At 31.6% G+C, this 19,109-nt stretch overlaps 1 protein-coding gene across 1 annotated transcript in view; it reads left to right on the top strand.

Moving 5' to 3' along the window:
* The window catches only part of LOC134696578 (uncharacterized), a 30,277-nt gene extending 19,592 nt beyond the window's left edge, over window positions 1-10,685 (top strand). The window contains exons 5-10 of the mRNA XM_063558438.1: window positions 1,553-1,695; window positions 4,451-4,729; window positions 5,726-5,827; window positions 6,805-6,840; window positions 8,991-9,050; window positions 10,209-10,685. Coding sequence (XP_063414508.1) covers window positions 1,553-1,695; window positions 4,451-4,729; window positions 5,726-5,827; window positions 6,805-6,840; window positions 8,991-9,050; window positions 10,209-10,379 — 791 coding nt within the window. The 3' untranslated portion in view covers window positions 10,380-10,685. The remainder of the gene's footprint in view (window positions 1-1,552; window positions 1,696-4,450; window positions 4,730-5,725; window positions 5,828-6,804; window positions 6,841-8,990; window positions 9,051-10,208) is intronic.
* Window positions 10,686-19,109: the final 8,424 nt, after the last annotated feature.

The raw sequence follows: 19,109 nt of genomic DNA, 5'->3' as shown, positions 1-19,109 counted from the left end.
TTAAGATTTTCTCAGTACTGTTTTGTTTTTATAACGTAACACCAATACTAACCGTGTATTTAAATAAGCTCAGCCTCCATATTAATCTAATATTGAATTTACAAGGACTCCAAGCCGACGCTTTTAACCAATCATATTCCTAGAAATGTATAGAAGGTAAGATAAATATCAATAAAACCAGGAGTACATATAACACGGCGGAAGCTAATTGTTTTATTTTCTTAATAACGTTTTGAAGACAACTGCTTACAATTTCGTTTTTTTTAAAGTCTTTTGGAAGAAACAAAGCAACTTTTAAACCTGAGGGAGTTTAATCACATCGAAAAGGACCGAGAACGATGTCAGATGACTCTCAATGCCAATTCCTATCTACCTATTCGAATGTATGTTTTTAGGTCACAATTTAATATAAAACATATTATCCTATTAGAGAATAAAATTGAGAATGGAAATGGGGAATGTATCAAAGAGACAACAACCCGACCATAGAAAAAACAACAGCGGAAGGTCACCAACAGGTCTTCAATGTAACGAGAAATTTCGCCTTAAATATGTCTAGGTCAATTATTATACGTCAAATCCCATTAAAAATAATTCCTTGCCACAATCATAAAAAATAGACTAATCATTTGTCTTCGTTCCTCCAACAAATATGTGCAAGTAGGGTATATCAGTGTTCTAGTATGTTATTATCTCTAATAAGAACCAAATTAAACATGTTTACCTAGTTTGAAATAAGTGTATGCATATTAATTAATTGAAATCAGGTTAAGTAATGTACACAATTGGTATTAACATATTAATACAAGTGAATAATTATTAGGATCCAAAAACATGCTGTTAGCTTATATCAATCCGTTTCCTAATACAAATAAGAACATTTCACATTGTAATACTCAAGTTGTAGAATGTAAAAACAAAATAACAATGTTACACTAGATGGAAAACAAACAAAACATATAAATAGGGTAGAAAAACAACAGAGGGAAAAAATGTACATCGGAAATACAATGATATAAAAGTGTGTTTCTGAACGGACACAATTATTTAAGATATATTGTTGAAGAGGGACGAAAGATACCAAAGGGACAGTCAAACTCGTAAATCTAAAACAAACTGACAACGCCATGGCTAAAAATGAAAAGGACAAACAGAAAAACAATAGTACACATGACACAACATAGAAAACTAAAGAATAAACAACACGAACCCCACCAAAAACTAGGGGTGATCTTAGGTGCTCCGGTAGAAGATGTGTGTTATCATATGACAAATCTTTAGCTACTGAGTATGAATGTTCGAACTGCCAATAATATCTCAATGTTTTAAATAAAGGAAAGACTATTTTTTTTTTAACTAGTAAATAACTATGATGTGGCTATTAGCAGTATTGCTGTGTTGATACTTTTTGGCAATTTTTATATGCACAAGAAAAAATAAAGAAAACCAATGGACTTAAATCTTAATGTATTGCTTAATCGTATTTTAAGTCAAAGTTTCTGCACAGTGTATTGCATATCGTAACAAATTGTCAATTTCCTTCTTGATTTAGTCGATGAAAGTGGTCAGAATGGTGCAACTAATTGGTACCTCAGAGCCGATAGGCATTCACATCTATGTGACAAAGTGTATACTTATCAGTTTACTGAATTAACAGAAGCTAATGTTGAAAAAATAACAGCCTACAATCCTAATGTGAGTTAATTAATATAAATCAATATAGTCTTTATAAAAAAAACATGGCTGATTGCTTTGGTAAAAAAAGCCAATTTTAGCACTCTTTGGTAAAGCATGGTGGCCATTTTATGTTTGTGAAAACACATTCGTAGTACCAGGAGAGAAGAGGCGATTGATGATGATAATTGATGAATAAGGGTTACATCATAAACATCTCGTCCTTTTTTTCAAGAGGTTCATCGGAATATTCCAAGACCTTGGTATGATATATATTTCCTATCAACTATACAACTTATACATGCTGGTCTTGAAGTATAGATTCTAGGTATTGGCGTTGTGTACAATCTTAATAGCTAGTTGTATCCTGTTTCGGTATAGATTACCTTCGTCGTTATTGGCACAATCTTTGGAATTTATGGTCATCAATGCTCTTCAACTTTATACTTGTTTGGATTTCTAAAAATTTTGATCTAAGCATCACTGACGAATCTGATGTAGACGAAACGCGCGTTTTTACGTTTTTATACATCTTGCCATATGTAATTGTGCCATGGTCATTTTTTTCATCTTGTCTTTCATTTTTCGTATGTGCATTGTCTATTTGTTTTTGTCTTTGTATTTGTCTGTTTTGTTTTTCTTTATTGACATAGATCTTATTATATGTTGATCCAGATGCTGACTGCTGTACCCGAATTTTTGACATCGTAACCTATAATGTCTGGGTTTTTTACTTCCCGCTTCATATTTGACCGTATTTGAACGAGTGTGATGTTTAGCACTTCGGTGGTGACATGACTATGAGTAATGTAGTCATTTTTAAATTTTCGATAAACTAAGGATTTCTTATCCCAGAAATAGATTACCTTTGTCGTATTTGGCACAACTTTTTGGAATTTTGGAATCTTAATGCTCTTCAACTTTATACGTGTTTGGCTTAATAACTATTTTGATATGAGCGTCACCGATGAGTCTTATGTAGTTGAAATGGGCGACTGGCGTACTAAATTATAATCCTGGTACATTTGATTAACTATTTAGGAATCCAGTTGAAGAAGGAATGTTTTCATCACTCCAAATAAGTACTAAAGGGGAGAAGAAAATATTTTTAATATTCTAAAATCTTCTAATTACTGAGTAAAAAATGTAATACGTGAGAGTTCTATCCTTGCTGTGCATTCCAAAATCTTTTAAAATTTGGACATTGTAAGTAAAGCTTTTTTATATTAAATTAAACTGTCTTTGATGGCTTTTCTACATGGACAACAAATCGCGTTAACAGAGAGTAAGCATCGCATCATCAGCATTCTCCAAAGTGAAACGCAACTTGTGAAAGCAATATGCATGGTATATTTTCAAAGCACTTATGAATTCATGCTTGTGTTGCTTTGATCCATTCATCTGGTTAGTGTTTTAACATTTTCTTTCGTAGTTGTTTACTTCTACAAACAGTAACCTGAAGGTCTTCGTCAAGTTGATCAGCAGGTAATGTGAATTTTTCGCTTTTGATGAACAATTCATTCGTTTGTTTTTTTAATGTTGTTGGTTTGTTAATTATCCAGTTATAACATAACTGGCGGGCCATAATTCATTGGAACAAGAGTGTTCCAATTTCCAACCTTGAGAGTGACCGTTTGATATACCCTCTTTTAGTTAATATTTTTTAATATATAATATGTCAAATGTTGATTAATGAAATAATCGTGAAGTTCTTTTCTTTGATATAATTGGGCATTGTTTCCAGCACATACTGTTAAAAACAACTGTTAATGATAACAGCATTCAAACCCTTATTAAGTAATTATACTTCTAATCTCTGTAAGTGGTTGTTAAGTTTTGCAACAAATCTGTACTTTTTCTGCAGATATTGTATCAACAAAAGAAGTATTGAAATGGGAAATTGAACATTGATAATGGTGCGGAAAACAATTTAGCTCGAACATTATTAATTCCAAAATAGTTTTGAACATAGGTTTTTAAACCACTAAACGATACTCACCTTGCGGCGAAAAGATGAGATTGATTGATTGTTGGTTGCTTCACGCTGCATTATCACAAAAAGGCATTATCGCGACGATAGCTGATTCGAATATTTTGACTACTTAGTATTTGAAGTTAATTTTTAAAATCAGACAAAAGGTCCTTCAAAAAACTAAAATTCTAGACTAAAGAAAATTGGTTATTAACAAATAAAAATAAAACTAGATAAAATCGATGGTAATGGGATGAAGGGACATTAACTGCCAAACCCATTACCATCGAATAAGTAATTTTGGTTTTAAACATACTAAAATATTTAATAGACTTACAAAAGAAAATCATATTTCGACACTTTTCAAGGCCATAAGAGATATGATTTGTTTTATTAATTGTAATCGACTTTGAATCACATTTATTCGTGGAATAGTAGTTATCTTGGACTTCGTAGGACCAATGACCCAAGAATGGATACTTTCAACAGATAAAAAATACTCTATAGGCATGTAACCATACATTTGTAAAACTTCGAAAATATATTTGTTCCTAAATCCGCCCCAAAAAATGGCATCCACGAACCTTAATGAAACCACAATTGTCGTATGATTTGCCATCTTACGAATTGCGTCCCAATATCGATTGTTGCATTTTAACTGAGTTGTGCATTTGCATGGGTCGTGATATCACGCATTTTTGTTTTTGAAGTTGATTTGACTTTTTCTAATCGATTTACTAGATTTGAACTTCCTAAAAACTACTTGCCTTACACTTTTTAATAATTATTTTGCTTACCTTTTAGTGTGAAGAACAAGTTAGCGATGTGATATCATATGTTAACAATAGTACATTTATGAAGTACTACAGAATTCTTAACGGACAGAAGTGCTCGTGTTTAGCCTGTTGTTTAGTATGGGTGGTAGCAGCCTTAATTTCTCTAGCACTGGGCAGTTGTATAATAGTCATAAGGCGGAATACAGAAGGGTCGACTGGTTTGGTTTTGATGGCAGTTGGACCAATAGTTTCATCTATAGCATCATGTTGTGCATGGGGTTTTATTTTTTCTAAAGTTCAATCAAAAGTAAGTTTTACAGTAGCAGCTTAATTTTACAGTGACTGTCAATCACCATAACTTTGAATAAACGTTAATATTATCTAGGAGTTATACAACAAACCTTTGCTCTTTCTTAAATCTGAATCTTGAACCCATGTGCATTTCTTTGAATTATTTCCAAATGATTTTAATATTTGAAAATCGGTAAACTTCTATAGACTAAGTTTTTTCTTTACGGTAAATTTATATAGCCTAAGTTTACTCTTATCTCTAGCATTTAACATTAGGTAAATATATTCTATTATCGAAACTAACAGGCGAGTGACTTGAGACATAATAATTAATTTTTAATATACCTACCTAACAGACGGTTAATTATAAAACAATGGGAAGCTTAGAGTGTGTACTTTCCAAAAAACTCGATTGTCAAAAGAAATTATGATTAGCTTTTTATTAATCGGGTTCAAATGTCAGGTGTACAATTTCAAAAAAACGGAACCTTGCAATAGAAGAACAAATACGAAAAAAAAACAATCATATATGAATAATATAATTATTCTAGAAAAATGATATGTCTATCAAAGTGTTTATGAACTATGTCAATTTTGACGGTTGTGTTCGAAAAACAGTTATCAATTCGCATAAAGTTACTGACTTTTTTTAACACGTCAACACATTTTTAATAGTGTAATAGAGTTTCTTAGTCATATACGGTCCAAAATGGTATAATTTGTTGATCATTGGTTAAAAAAAATAATGAATTTGAATGGAGTTTCTTGATAAAGTCATTGAAACACCGATAATATGTATACATCGCTCTGGAGTTTTCTCAAGCAAAAATTTAAATTATTTTTAAACACATAGTTCGACTTTTTTTCTGTTAGGACATTGAAGCCGAATTAAGGATAAAAAAACCATTTCAGATTATACTGTATTTACTAGTAGGTAGTAAGCTCAACATTATTCATGGTTAATTTCCACAAGATATAAGAAGTTTACATATTTTTATATCTGTTATTACAGTTATTGGAAAGACTACAGACTGGGATTTGGAAAATTAACGAAAAATATCACGAAACCACCAAGTGTTTGATTGAGTTTGTAACTTACATTGATTATCCCTGCGTATCCTTTTGCATACATATTGAAAACACCTCCCCATGATAAGCATGAAGATTTGTATTAGCAGTTATACATAACTTAAGCTATATTTGTAAAAACCTTTCAGAAGTGTGACTTAAATGCTCTCCAATTTGAACTATATTAAACATTATTTCTGTCTATATACCACTGGTGCGAGTTTGGACCAAAACAAATGATAGAATGCAAACTTTATATAAAGCATTTGTTTCGAACTTTCCTTTCCTTGGACGTAATGTTTCGTTTTAAGGAATCCATAATTCACAACTGGTTTCATTTAAGAGTATTACATTATTCAAACGAACTTTATTCTTTAAACCCTATCAGCTAAATTCAGCTAAATAATATTGGGACAGGTAATTTCAAAACCCTTCTTCATTACTTTAATTGCATTGCATATTCGTTTTGTCTTGCTGACAATGATATATCCCATCTGCATTTAGAAATATAATGACTAATCTGTGTTTGTGTCTGTTTTAAAAGTCTCAAATATCATTCATTGTTATGTTCGATGTTCAGCTATTTTGTTAATACTGTGTTTGGCTATTTTTTTAAACTTCTTATAAAGTTGGTGAGCGTGTTGTGATACGTTGTAAGCTAATTAAGAGGCACCAGCGCAACATGCGTGTTCCTGAAATAGCATTCATAAAGTACGTTCGATACACTAACTGTGTTGCCTTATTATGAATGTAAATTAGGCCAACAAAAGTTTACCGATGTTTCAATTTTAAGATGCACTGAGAAAATACAAATCAAGGTAACAATCAAAAAGTGAAAGGATCGCAGGAACTCTTAAAGGAGCGTCAATAGGGTAAACATATTCTTCTATGCATGAATAACCCAAACATTACCAGCACTCATTTTTTTTCAATTTGAATAGTATATGTAAATCGGTTGTTTACAAATATATTTTATTTGGAATCAAATTGGCATTTAATTATTTAGACCTTAACGTTACGTAGCTGGAAGGAACTAGATATAACACATCAAAATGCAAGGTATTTACGTTTGTATTTGTATTTAGTATCTACACGTCTCAGTACTAAGTTCGTAATAGATTTTTCTGGTTTTGCTCACCTACCCCATATGGCCAAGTTAGGAGCTTTTCTCGTCACTTGGCGTCCGTCGTCGTCCGTCGTACTTTAACTTTTATAAAAAATCTTCTCCTTTAAAACTACTATGCCAATTTCAACTTACTTGTACCAAGTCAGAAAAATGGCCATCGTTATATTATAAGTTAATTTCTGTGTGTGTAACATTTTAACGTTGTGTTTCCGTTGTGTCGTTGGTTTTCTCTTTTATTTGAGTGTGAATTCACATTACTATAAGACGTGTCACGGTACTTTTCTATCCCAAATTCAAACATTTGGTTTTGATGTAATATTTGTTATTCTCATCGGATTTTGTCTAATGCTTAGTTGGTTTTTGTGTGTGTTACATTTAAATGTTGTATCGTTGTTTTCCTCTTATATCTAATGCGTTTCCCTCGGTTTTAGTTTGTTACCCCTATTTTGTGTTTTGTCCATAGATTTACGAATTTTGAACAGCGGTATACTACTGTTGCCTTTTTTGGCCACAATCATCATTAGGGAATCTATTTTAAAAAAATGTTTCTGATGACCCTGCCCGCCAACAAGGTGGACAACATGGCTAAACCTAAAATATAGGGGTAAAATACAGTTTTTGGCTAATATTTCTGAAACCAAATCATTTAGAGCAAATTTGACATGTTAATATAGGTTGAGATCTCTCAGCCCTGAAGTTTAAGGGGTTGTTGCCCCTGAATTGTTTTTTAAGGCCATTTTGCCTTTTTTTTTGTTATTATCCTGAATACCGTATAGCGGGTTATTTTCGCAGGGTGTAAATTTTTCCTAATTTTCGCGGATATAACAAAATCAGCACAATAAATTACGCCTCTTTAAATATGTCACATGCAAAGGTATTGATAGAGATTTTTAATCCGCCAAAATAATAACCGCAATAACAGTTCGTATACCTTATCCCACGAATTCGCGAAATTTAACATCCGCGTAAATAACCCGCTATATGGTTTTATTATAGATAGAGATAAACTGTAAACAGCAATAATGTTCAGTAAAAGAAGATCGACAAATAAGTAAACACGAAACACATTTTTGGTAAAAAAAAAATTTAATCTTTTACGAAAATCTTCTCCCCTGAAACTTCTGCGAAAATTTTTATCAAACCTCATCACAATCATCATGAGGGTATCTAGTTTGAAAAATGTGTCCGATGATCCCGCCCGCGAACCAATATGGCCAATATGGCTACGAATAGTACATAGGGGTAAAATGCAGTTTTTGCTCATATCTCTGAAACCAAAGCATTTAAAGCAAATCTGACGAGAGTAAAATTGTAAGACCAATCAGACAACCCTTTGTTGGGTTGCTATCCCTGAATTTGTATTTTGTATTATTTTTGTATTATCTTTAATAATATTATAGATAGAGATAAACTGTAAACAGCATTAACTTACCGCAAAGTAAGATCTACAAGTAAGTAAATATGACAAAAATGGTGAATTGACCCCATTAGGAGTTATTGCCCTTTATAGTAAACTTTTAAAGATTTTCATAAATTTTGTAAATTTTTTTAATTTTTACAAAATATTTTCCTCTGAAACTTTGGGGTCAAGTTCATTATAGATAGAGATAATTGTAAACAGCTAGCATGTTCAGTGAAGATCTACACACACATCACCATCAAGAAACACACAACTTTGTTATGAATCCATTTGTGTCCTTTGTTTAATATGCACAGAGACCTAGGTGAGCGACACATACTCTTTAGAGCCTCTAGTCATTGTCTTTTACCTATAACTATTAATGATTAACACGGATAAAATACTTATACAGAGGTCTCAAAAGAGATTCTAGGAATGAATTATCTGCTCCCATATTTCGCCAGAAGATTGGTGACAATTTAGACTGTTGTTGTACAAAATTTTAAAAAATTCAATTGTGCAGGATGGTTCATTTGATAAAAATAGAAATTGTTTTATTTTATAATCAATTTAAAATACTATTGACGATCTAAACGGATGTCAGCAACATTTACAGAGGAATAACGATAATGTTAAGTGAAAGAGCTGATGCGTTAGAAAAATAAGATTTTTCTTTATCTGCAGGAACATTTATGTTTATCTGTTGAGAATAACCTAGAGTTGAGTGAGGATGAAAGAAACAAAGTATGTAAATATTTATTTTTCTATTTCAAAAAGTGTTATGGTAAACCAAAAAAAATCCTATCGATACATGAAAATATCTAAAAAGATTTTTTTTCATTATTTAATTTTAGACGATATATAGATTATAATGGTTTACTTTTATTTTTGTGATTTTACTTTTATAAATTGTTATTTGGATGGAGAATTGTCTCATTGGCACTCACATCACATCTTCCTATATCTAAATTGTTATTTGGATGGAGAGTTGTCTCATTGGCACTCACACCACATCTTCCTATATCTATATCGCATAAAGAATGATCTGCAAAAACTAAAATGTTCCATTGTAACCTCATCTGACATTGCTGCCATTTAAATTACAAATAGGCAAAGTCACAGTACGAAAACGAAGATAACGGAAAATTATAGTAACCAATGTACAAATTGAAAAAAGGAACGTTCATAATTTTTTTTCATTCGAAGCTCTTTTTGGGATTTACCTTTATCAGAAACACTAGACCCAAATGATTGAAATGCATGGCAGCATGACACCAACAACAACTGTATTCGGACAAAAATAAGACACTAAAGCTGTATGAGTTAATGTGAAAAAGTGCTAGTTCGTTTCATTATTACACCTTATTTTCGGGATTTCAATTGATCGATTACTTAAAAAAAATCTGGTATGATCGACAATGAGAAACCCCTTCATCAGAGTTGTTGTATTTTTGCTTTAAAGTCCTATCTTCCGACAATTTAAGTGATAGTGTCAGTATCAAACGCTGACTGATGATTGCACATTTTACTCCTAGCATTTTGCAATAAGCAATATCAGCTGAGTGTTAAAAAGTGAAATACACATATTTTTGGTGCGTTTAAAAGAACTTTAGATCTTTAAGAACTACCAGATCATGTACATCCCTGTTTGAACAGAAAGTAGAAAAGATTATATTATCACAAAATGATATTGATGAAGCTCACTGAAGTTTGGTTCTATAGAATAAATTCAATTCCATTGAATTGTTTTTGGTGTTTTGTAGATTAATTGATCTGCATTTTAGATTTTGATGAACACTATAAATGAGTTCTTCTGCTTTAAATCCATCCACTTAAACAATTCACATGAAAGGGAAATTTTGAAATGAAACAAAGAAGTTTTATTTTTTTCGTTTGTTTTAGATAAATGTAAACACTTGCATCAAAGAAATGCTTAAAGCCTTACATCTCAGAGGATTCAAAAACTGGAGGTTATTTGAAGAATGCGAATTCAATATTCATAATACCTGGAAAAACAGAAAATGTGTTTGTCAACTGATAGAAAAAGAGCTTTTTGACATATTTAAAAAATGAACATGCAGGTTGTGTAAGGTTGTAAATAGATTCTTTATTTAGTAATTGGTCGCTGTGTGTACATGGGAAACATTATCAATTATCCAACCCTGAACATAATATCTTCAAAGATTATTAGATACTGTTCAAAAGGGAATATAATTTTTACCTATTTATTGATTGTATCATATATTCACTTTCTCTAACTATTCAGTGTTTTATTGTATTGTGTTGTATTTAGTTTTATCATTATTTCAATAGCATAACAAAAATCATTGTATGCATTGCTGCTATAGTTGCCAAAACAGGCAACAATATTTCATTAAAAGGAACAGTATTTTATTACAGAAACAAATATTTTACTCTCATAAATGTATCTTATAAGTTTTAAATATAGTGTTAAAATGTGTTTTAATGTATATATTATGTCTCTCGTTCATTTTTTAATGCTTTATGTTTATTTATGAAGTTATGCTTGTATGATTGCACTAAACAACACATAGAGATTTTTGCAGGTGCATATGCAGGTGCATATGGACTATTAGTCCCCCCTCCCCCCGAGGGTATCACCACCCCAGTAGCCAGTACTTCGATACTGGCATGAAAATACGGATTTTTTTGTGTTATTAAAATTAGCTGTTACAAAATGATAGAAATTATTATAAATTAAGGAATTATCTCCCTTATGCAAAGCTCTGATTCCTTTCACGGATTTGGCTATACTTTTTGGACCTTTTGAATTCTTCATCTTTTATATAAGCTTTGGATTTCAAATATTTTGGCTACGAGCATTATAGAAGAGACATGTATTGTCGAAATGCGCATCTGGTGCAAGAAAATTAGTACCGTTAATTTTGTTAATAGCTATGTAGAGCCAAGTCAATATATTTGCGACCTTCAAATCAAAAATTGACGGTAGAAACACTTAAAATATAGAACTGATATTTCTTAAATGTTAGTTAATATAAGTACGCTTAAATTTCAAATATCGAGTAAACATCGGCTTCTTTTGTGCAACGATGTCACTCAATCACAATTGCCTTCTTAGGTATTCAAACGCTTGCAGCTGTATGTCAACTGATTTCATTCCCGGATTTAAACGGAGTTCGTGTTGTTTCTTAATTATTATTTATAACTGTTGATAACTGTTGAGTTAAATGTTCTTAAGTTGGGTGAGTCTTTGTTTACTCCTTGGTTTTAATTTTTATTGTCTTTTATAAATTTCCTGTTTACAAAACTTTGAATTTTTCGAAAACTAAGGATTTTCTTATCTCAGGAATAGATTACCTTAGCCGTATCTGGCACAACTATTTGGAGTTTTGGATCCTCAATGCTCTTCAACTTTGTACTTATTTGGCGTTATGAATATTTGATATGAGCGTGACTGAAGAGTCTTTTGTAGACGAAACGTGCGCCAAGCGTACTAGATTATTATCCTCGTACGTTTGATAACTACTCAGACTTTTAAAACGTCACCAGTGTCTGAGCAGAAAGTTGATTGATCAGAGGGTGTCAAAGAACGTCTTTGTCACAAATAGATATAAGTAAATATCGGAACTCGTGGAATTGGAATCTTCTAGGTCTGTTTAATTTCATTTATAGATTAAAAATTAATGTTAAGCAAATATTTTGTCTGTGTGAGAATAATTTTTGTAGGATCAAATCAGTCAATCAAATGATTTACCTTTTGTTCACTTGCATTATCCATTTCTAACTAAGGGGTTAAATTAAAGTTCACATGAATACGGATTAAATGAGGTCGAACTATTCCCTTTCAAGTGAAAAATTCTTCATCAATAGTTCTTAGCTCATAGTTGGACCATACTGGCTGCTACACGGGAATTCTCATTCCACAATTTCACTTTTATTAATGTTTAAACAAAAATAAATCATATTATATATTTTTATTTATCTGGTAGTCCCTTTGATAATGGTGGACATTTATTAAACTGGCAAAAATTTCATAAACTATTGGTATCAATTCTAGAATTTCTGTTCAATTACAATTTTACTATATCTTTTAAAATATAAACAAGGACCAGAAGACATGATCAACCTTAACCATCCAAAAGTTATGCCTTTTTACAAATGAAAAAAATGCTGAATTTCCCGTGTTCTGTTATCTCATTTTAGTTTAGTTTAAACATATTGTATTGTCTAAATACACAATAGGATTGGATACAAGTTATAACAACTTAAGATAATCCTCTCAATATAAGTACAATATACAAAATTTCAAGATTACAGCAACTATATACTTCAGTACAATATGAAAAATATATACAATTTTATATTATGTTTAAACAGTATAGCAGTTGGATGGCGTATATAACTATGTACATTTCTGAATAACTCACTTTAGTTTTCCTTAACCAAATGGTATGATACTTTATACACAATGCTTTTTACATCAACATACAGAACAAGTTTAAGTTTCGTTGTAGTGTCATTTTAATCATTAAAAATCCTTCTGAAATGGACAAATGACTAAATTTTCGTTTCCGTTTTCTAACTTCCGTTTATTTAACGCATCATGTAAATGTAGCGGAATTTGATGAGACTGTTATTAAAGTGAGAGGGTTAGCGCTATAGAACCAGGTTTAATCCACCATTTTCTACATTTGAAAATGCCTGTACCAAGTCAGGAATATGACAGTTCTTGTCCATTCGTTTTTGATGCGTTTTGTTTTTTGATTTTGCCATGTGATTATGGACTTTCCAAATTGATTTTCCTCTGAGTTCAGTATTTTTGTGATTTTACTTTTTACCCTCAACTAAATATCATGCAACTTATACACAATGCTTATTACTATAAAATATAAATCAAGTGTGAATTTTGGTTGCGCCACGTTTACTGTTATTCTCATTTTGAACTGGTTATATTCTCTCACTTTTGTAACCTCAACCAAATGTTATAAAACTTCAACACAATACTTATAACGCCAAAATTCATATCAGGTACAAATATGAGGCAGTGTCACTTTTACCCTTCTTAATAAATCTGTATTGAACTGAATGCTGTTTTAAAATTTACTTAGCTTACTTCATTGGTCAAAGTTTCCTTGCGTGTTATTTATCAATGGAGTATATCTCATGAGATATACATCTAAGGAATTATTGTAATATCGTTTCTGTCTACGAAGAAATAACATCAAAAATGTGGTTCACACTAAATAACCAGCGTAGCGGTTTATTTTAAAGTATGCACCACATTTTGTATGTTATTTCGAATAGACAGATAATATATTACAGCTATTTGTTATAATATAATTCTAAATTCTATTTATAACCTGAGTAAACCATTAAAAAACGTCGATGACGTCACGGTCACATGACTAAATTATGTCTACGGTCTACTAAACGAAACAACATCAGCCAATCAGAAGACGCGTTACATCAAAAATTGAATTATATGAAAATATTAGTATTATACCTTTAAACATTATACAATGTTATACACAAAGTGAATAAACATAAATATAAATTCATGCTTTACAAATCATATCTTCACCCTAACGTTTAATGGTTACAATGTGTGTCTACTTTCTCACAAAAAAAAGTATAAAGTAATATATAGAGCGTGCTCCTTCTGGAACCTCTGGCTCCGAATATCTTTAGGAGCCGTACCAAATGAAGAGCAATTCAGCTCCTGGCTTTTTTGACGCAAATGGTAAAGATGGATTTACTCACATGGAAATGCACACTTCATCAACCAACAAGATTAATTGTATTACTCGGGAGATGATTCGATGCCCAATCTCGTGTTAGGTATATAAGATAAAAGGTGGTTCGGATTGAGGTTGGAGAGATCAATCCAATAACATTTGGTGACTTGAGGGAAATGAGAAATTAAACCAGATGTCAATTTCAATGGTATAACAAATTAAATTTGAAATAGGTGAGTGACCCCAAATGATATTAAAAGGAAGAACTGAGTGAAAATGAGGCATTTAACCATACACTTGAAAACTTCTCGTAACCACAGTATTTATATAAATAGTTATTTCAATATGATGACAAAGTGAAACTGCAATGGTGTTAATGATATTTATAATACCAAATTAAATATTAGAGTTGATCTTAATGCTACAAACATGTACATGTATATACAAATGAACAATATCAGAGATGTATTTAATTTAACTAACTGTTACATATATGTTGCTGTGTAAAATGAAAAGAGTATTTGACTTATCTCATGTATCGACAATACCAATCGAAATTTTATCTGCCCAAAGTTTAGATAAAGATATGCTTGAAATCCACACAATCACAAAAAAAATAATTTTCAACTAGAAATAAAAGACTTTCTTTCCAAAGCTGAAATATTTTTAGAAATTAACAATGGAAACAATACAAAATTTCAATCGTGGTATCTATGGTGAGTTTATTTACCAGCACTGGGTCGATGCCACTGTTGGTGGAGTTTTAATTCTCCTAGGGTATCACCAGCCCATAAGTCAGCACTTCTCTGCCGACATGAATTATAATTGATATGGTCAAAATTATTAATTGATTTAGGATCTTTGTCACACCACTGGAAGGGTGAGGGTACGTAATATTCCAGACACATGTATCTTATACCTCGAATATACTGCTTGATGGTAGAGTGGTGTTATTTCAGAATTTCAAAACAATGCCCCACGAATAGATTATTATAGTTCTTCCGATATAGGAGGTCATTTATCTCCTTTATAGTTTTTTTCCATTTTAAATCAACTTTTTTTTAAAGGTTATAATTCTGTTTCATATCACAGCTCTTCCTTTCTTGGTGACTGCATTGAACCATGTTTTTTTCTATTTTTATGTGGGTGTAGCTCTGTCTGTGAAGCAAGTGTTTGAAAGTTATCTGTTGACTAGTCAAAGTGTTAGAAATTTTGTTTTTGTGACCATGCACATGTTAAGCTCGGAAATAAAAATTACATAACGCCGCACACCATTTAAGTTAGCATGTAAGTTTTAAAAACATTCAAAAAATTTAGAAAACATTTCTAACATTTGCGACAGTAGCTTCGTATCAAATAATTTGTCCTAAATACACATCGCGTATATACAATTCATATATACTGCTATTATTGTTATTAAAATAAATAAAGCAGTTGTTTTTCACTTTTGACATTTGTTACATTTTAATGGTGACATCACCGAAAACGACTAGTCACCGATCCACTATGAGCAACCCGTAGGATACCACTAGTTGCGCATTACCTCTTCACCATTTTAAGGCGCCAGAGATCATTCCTAGTGTCAAACGGTGTTCATTTTGCTCAAGGTTTAGTTTCCTATGAAATGTTTTGTGAACTTAGCGGGTTTTTTTCTTCTTGTATAGTTTTTTGCTATTACGTTTTATGGTCTGAGTTCTTTTTAGCAACTGGTTATACAGTAAAATGTTTGCCTGTTGAATAAAGTCGCATAGTGGCCTTTTGGTTATTATTTCCTTGTCTATTGAACTCTGGTGGGTGTGGTTTCATTAAATGATCTTTTTTTTATATAAGCTTACATATAAATTTATTCTTTCAACACCCAGAAAGCCTGGTACACTTCCGTATATTTACTTTATCAACATTCCAATTATTTTGCACTGCAGATTTATCTATTTAACACAAACAAATGTTTAGTGTACAAACAAATAAAAAAAATCTATAGAAAATAATTCTAAACATGAACAATCCACCTATTTCAAATCCCATTATCTTGTATTTTAACATTTTAAAAGGAAAGAAAAAAGGGTTACCATAAATAAAAGCAAAAAAGTTAACTTCACAGCCGAGAGAAAACAAAATAAAGGTAGTCAGACCAAAACACCCCACACATTCCTTCCATTTTTTCCTTAAGTCAGAATTATCAATGCGTTTCCCGCGGTTTTGGTAAGAAACTCGGGCTTGTTTTCTCTAAATCGATTTATGACTTTTTGTCAGATTTTTTTCAACTATCGTCTTTCCATTCCATTTATTAAACAATGTTTTGCTAATGTACTGGATTTAGTACATATATGTTTTGGTAATTTTTTGTTCCGAGGACAAGCATCACAGTTCTAAAATATATGTCAATGTATTGCTTAATGTAAATAATATAATGAGGTGTTGTCATTTATATAGAGGACGATATCATAGAGGTTAATCAAAATGTATACCCAATCTTCTTATAACAAATTAATTTAGTGTTGGTGACATTTTTCAACTCTCAGCAAAAAAATGCAGCCATATAAATATTGTTTTCTTGCCGAATTCTAGTAATCCTTTTGATAGTTGCCTATTAGTCTGAAAGCTATCAGATTATGGTTCTTTTTGTAGTAAAGGTGAAGCATGCTGGTGTCAGACAAAAATGTCATGTTTATTATTTTTCGTTAAATCTTCGGGCAATCCTCTTACAAGTGTTGTATGTTGGTGATCAAGCGGTGCACTAGAATCAAATTCACTTCCTCGTCAATTAATTTCCGTACCTCTGCTTAAAAACTTTCTAAAAGGGGTAAAATTTAACTACTATTTGTTCCTAATGTAGAAAAGAAGCAATTTGGGTAAAAGAAAAAACTAAAGAAAAAACAACACGAACCCTACCAAAATCTAGGGGTGATCTCAGGTGCTCCAGAAGGTTAAGCAGATACCGCTGCACATGTGGCACCCGGGTAAGGTTGTTCAACCTTTTCTTTTTGGACTGCTGATCAGCTGTTTTTGGAAAATAAAATGTGCGTTTTGGACACTATTATCATTTGATCTGCTGTAAAATATTTTTTCTCTTTATACAATGGTTATGTATAATTTTTTGTATTCTTGTTTTTTATTTTCTCTAATGTTCTTTGTCTATATGCCTTTCTGTGTATCTTTGATACATATGACGTGGGTCTGTACTTATACATCCCGTCATTGTGTTATTGTAAGACATATTGTACTTTTTTTTTTCTTTTTTTGCTAATGTGCTTTGTCTTTACTTAGTATGTCTTTATGTGTTCCTTTCATACATATGACGTGGCTCTGTACTTATACATCCCTCCGTTGTGTTATTGTGCCATTGTACTTTTTTTGTATTCTGATCGAAGGTTGATCGCCTGAAAATAATATGGACGTTTTGCACACTATTATCGTTTGATCTGCTGTAAGATATTCTTTTTCTTTATACAATGGTTTTGTATAAATTTTTGTATTCTTGTCTTTCATTTTCGTAAATGTGCTTTGTCTTATGTCTTTATTGCACCTGTTACATATTCAATTTTTTTTTAGTGAACAATGTTGACTGTTGTACCCTTATTTTTTCTATTTTACCTATTATGTCTCAGTGGCGGATCCAGAACTTTGTGTGAGGGGACCCCGCCCCAGTGATTCTTCAGTGATTTCCTATATAATCAAACTAAATTCCCCCAGGATCTGACTATGTGTCTTTTTTTTTACCACATCGTTGTCAATATAATGGAGTTTGAGGCGACTGTAATACAAGAGAGAGGTTTAGCTAGCTATAAAATTAGCGTTTATCCACTTTTTTCTACATTAAAAATGTCTGGAGCAAGTCAGGAATATGACAGTTGTTATTCATTCGTTTGGTGTGTTTGAGCTTACGAAAATGCCATTTGATTAGGGACTTTCCTTTTTGTATTTTCAGTATTTTTGTGATTTTTTTTTTTTTCGATATATATGACAAACTGAATCATATCCTTATGCTCTATTTAGCAATGCATGGTGGCTATGTATAATGATTGATCAGTATAAAGATACACAATATAATTATTTATACAAGATACATTATGGACCAATTGGTGAAGGTGACCATTCAACTAAGGGAGTCGATTTAATTTTCAGTCTATCTTCCTCATAACTCTGTTGGAGCGTTTGTGTAAAAACCCTATAATAATGAAGTCCATATATAGTCTTAACATCCAGGAGTAACTTATCAATTGATATTAATAAACGCCCCACGATGGGAAAGAAGGTGTGTTACTGCTGAAAATGGGACATTGACGTTTGAAAGTTGAAATCATCATATTTATGAAATTTCTAGTAAAATTCGTCCATGTCGTAGTACTAGTATGCAAGAAGTGCGTTTGTATACATGAGATTCAGCAGCGTTCTTATAGGTAGAGTTTGAAAGCCAAATCAAATGCAAAGTTGAAGTAAGCGGTTCTAACAAAACGTCGATGAATACCTGTTGCATACTATTTTTCACCTTTTATGGCTCCTTATTCTCCTTTCAGCGAATTCCTAATCGAGTAATATAATGATTGCCTATAATTTGGGTTGTATTCGTTGTATTGCAAAAAGCTGCTCGCAACAATAACAAAATCTGAAAAGTTTGTAAGGTTAACATTGCAATAATTGTGTCCTACACATATGGAAAGCCCAAAAACTAAAGCTAAACACAGACAAGGAATCAGAGCATTGTATGAGGTAGTATAATTTTCATTTCAGATCAACTTTAAGTAAGAATTTGGTTGACTGTAGTCTTACTATTGACTAAATAACACCACTTGATAGTGGAAACCCATTTTCTTAATAAGATATCTTATTGTTATTTCATCTTAATTCAAGTAATGATGATAATGTAGGGTTCCATCATCCTTAGTTGTAATATACACAAATTTCATATTCCATAATTTTACTTTGAGACCTCAAAATTGTCCAAATTACCTTGAACAATTATTTTTCGTCTTATCCATCATATTTTATATTTTGACACTCATATACCAAAAATAAGTGTTTTAATTCATTTAAAGACATACAATAACATTTGGTTTATTAGATCAAACTAATAAACAATAATCAA

The sequence above is a fragment of the Mytilus trossulus genome, chromosome 1 (assembly GCF_036588685.1).
Source record: "Mytilus trossulus isolate FHL-02 chromosome 1, PNRI_Mtr1.1.1.hap1, whole genome shotgun sequence".
Lineage (NCBI taxonomy): Eukaryota > Metazoa > Mollusca > Bivalvia > Mytilida > Mytilidae > Mytilus > Mytilus trossulus.
This window is presented reverse-complemented; position numbering and strand designations above follow the sequence as displayed.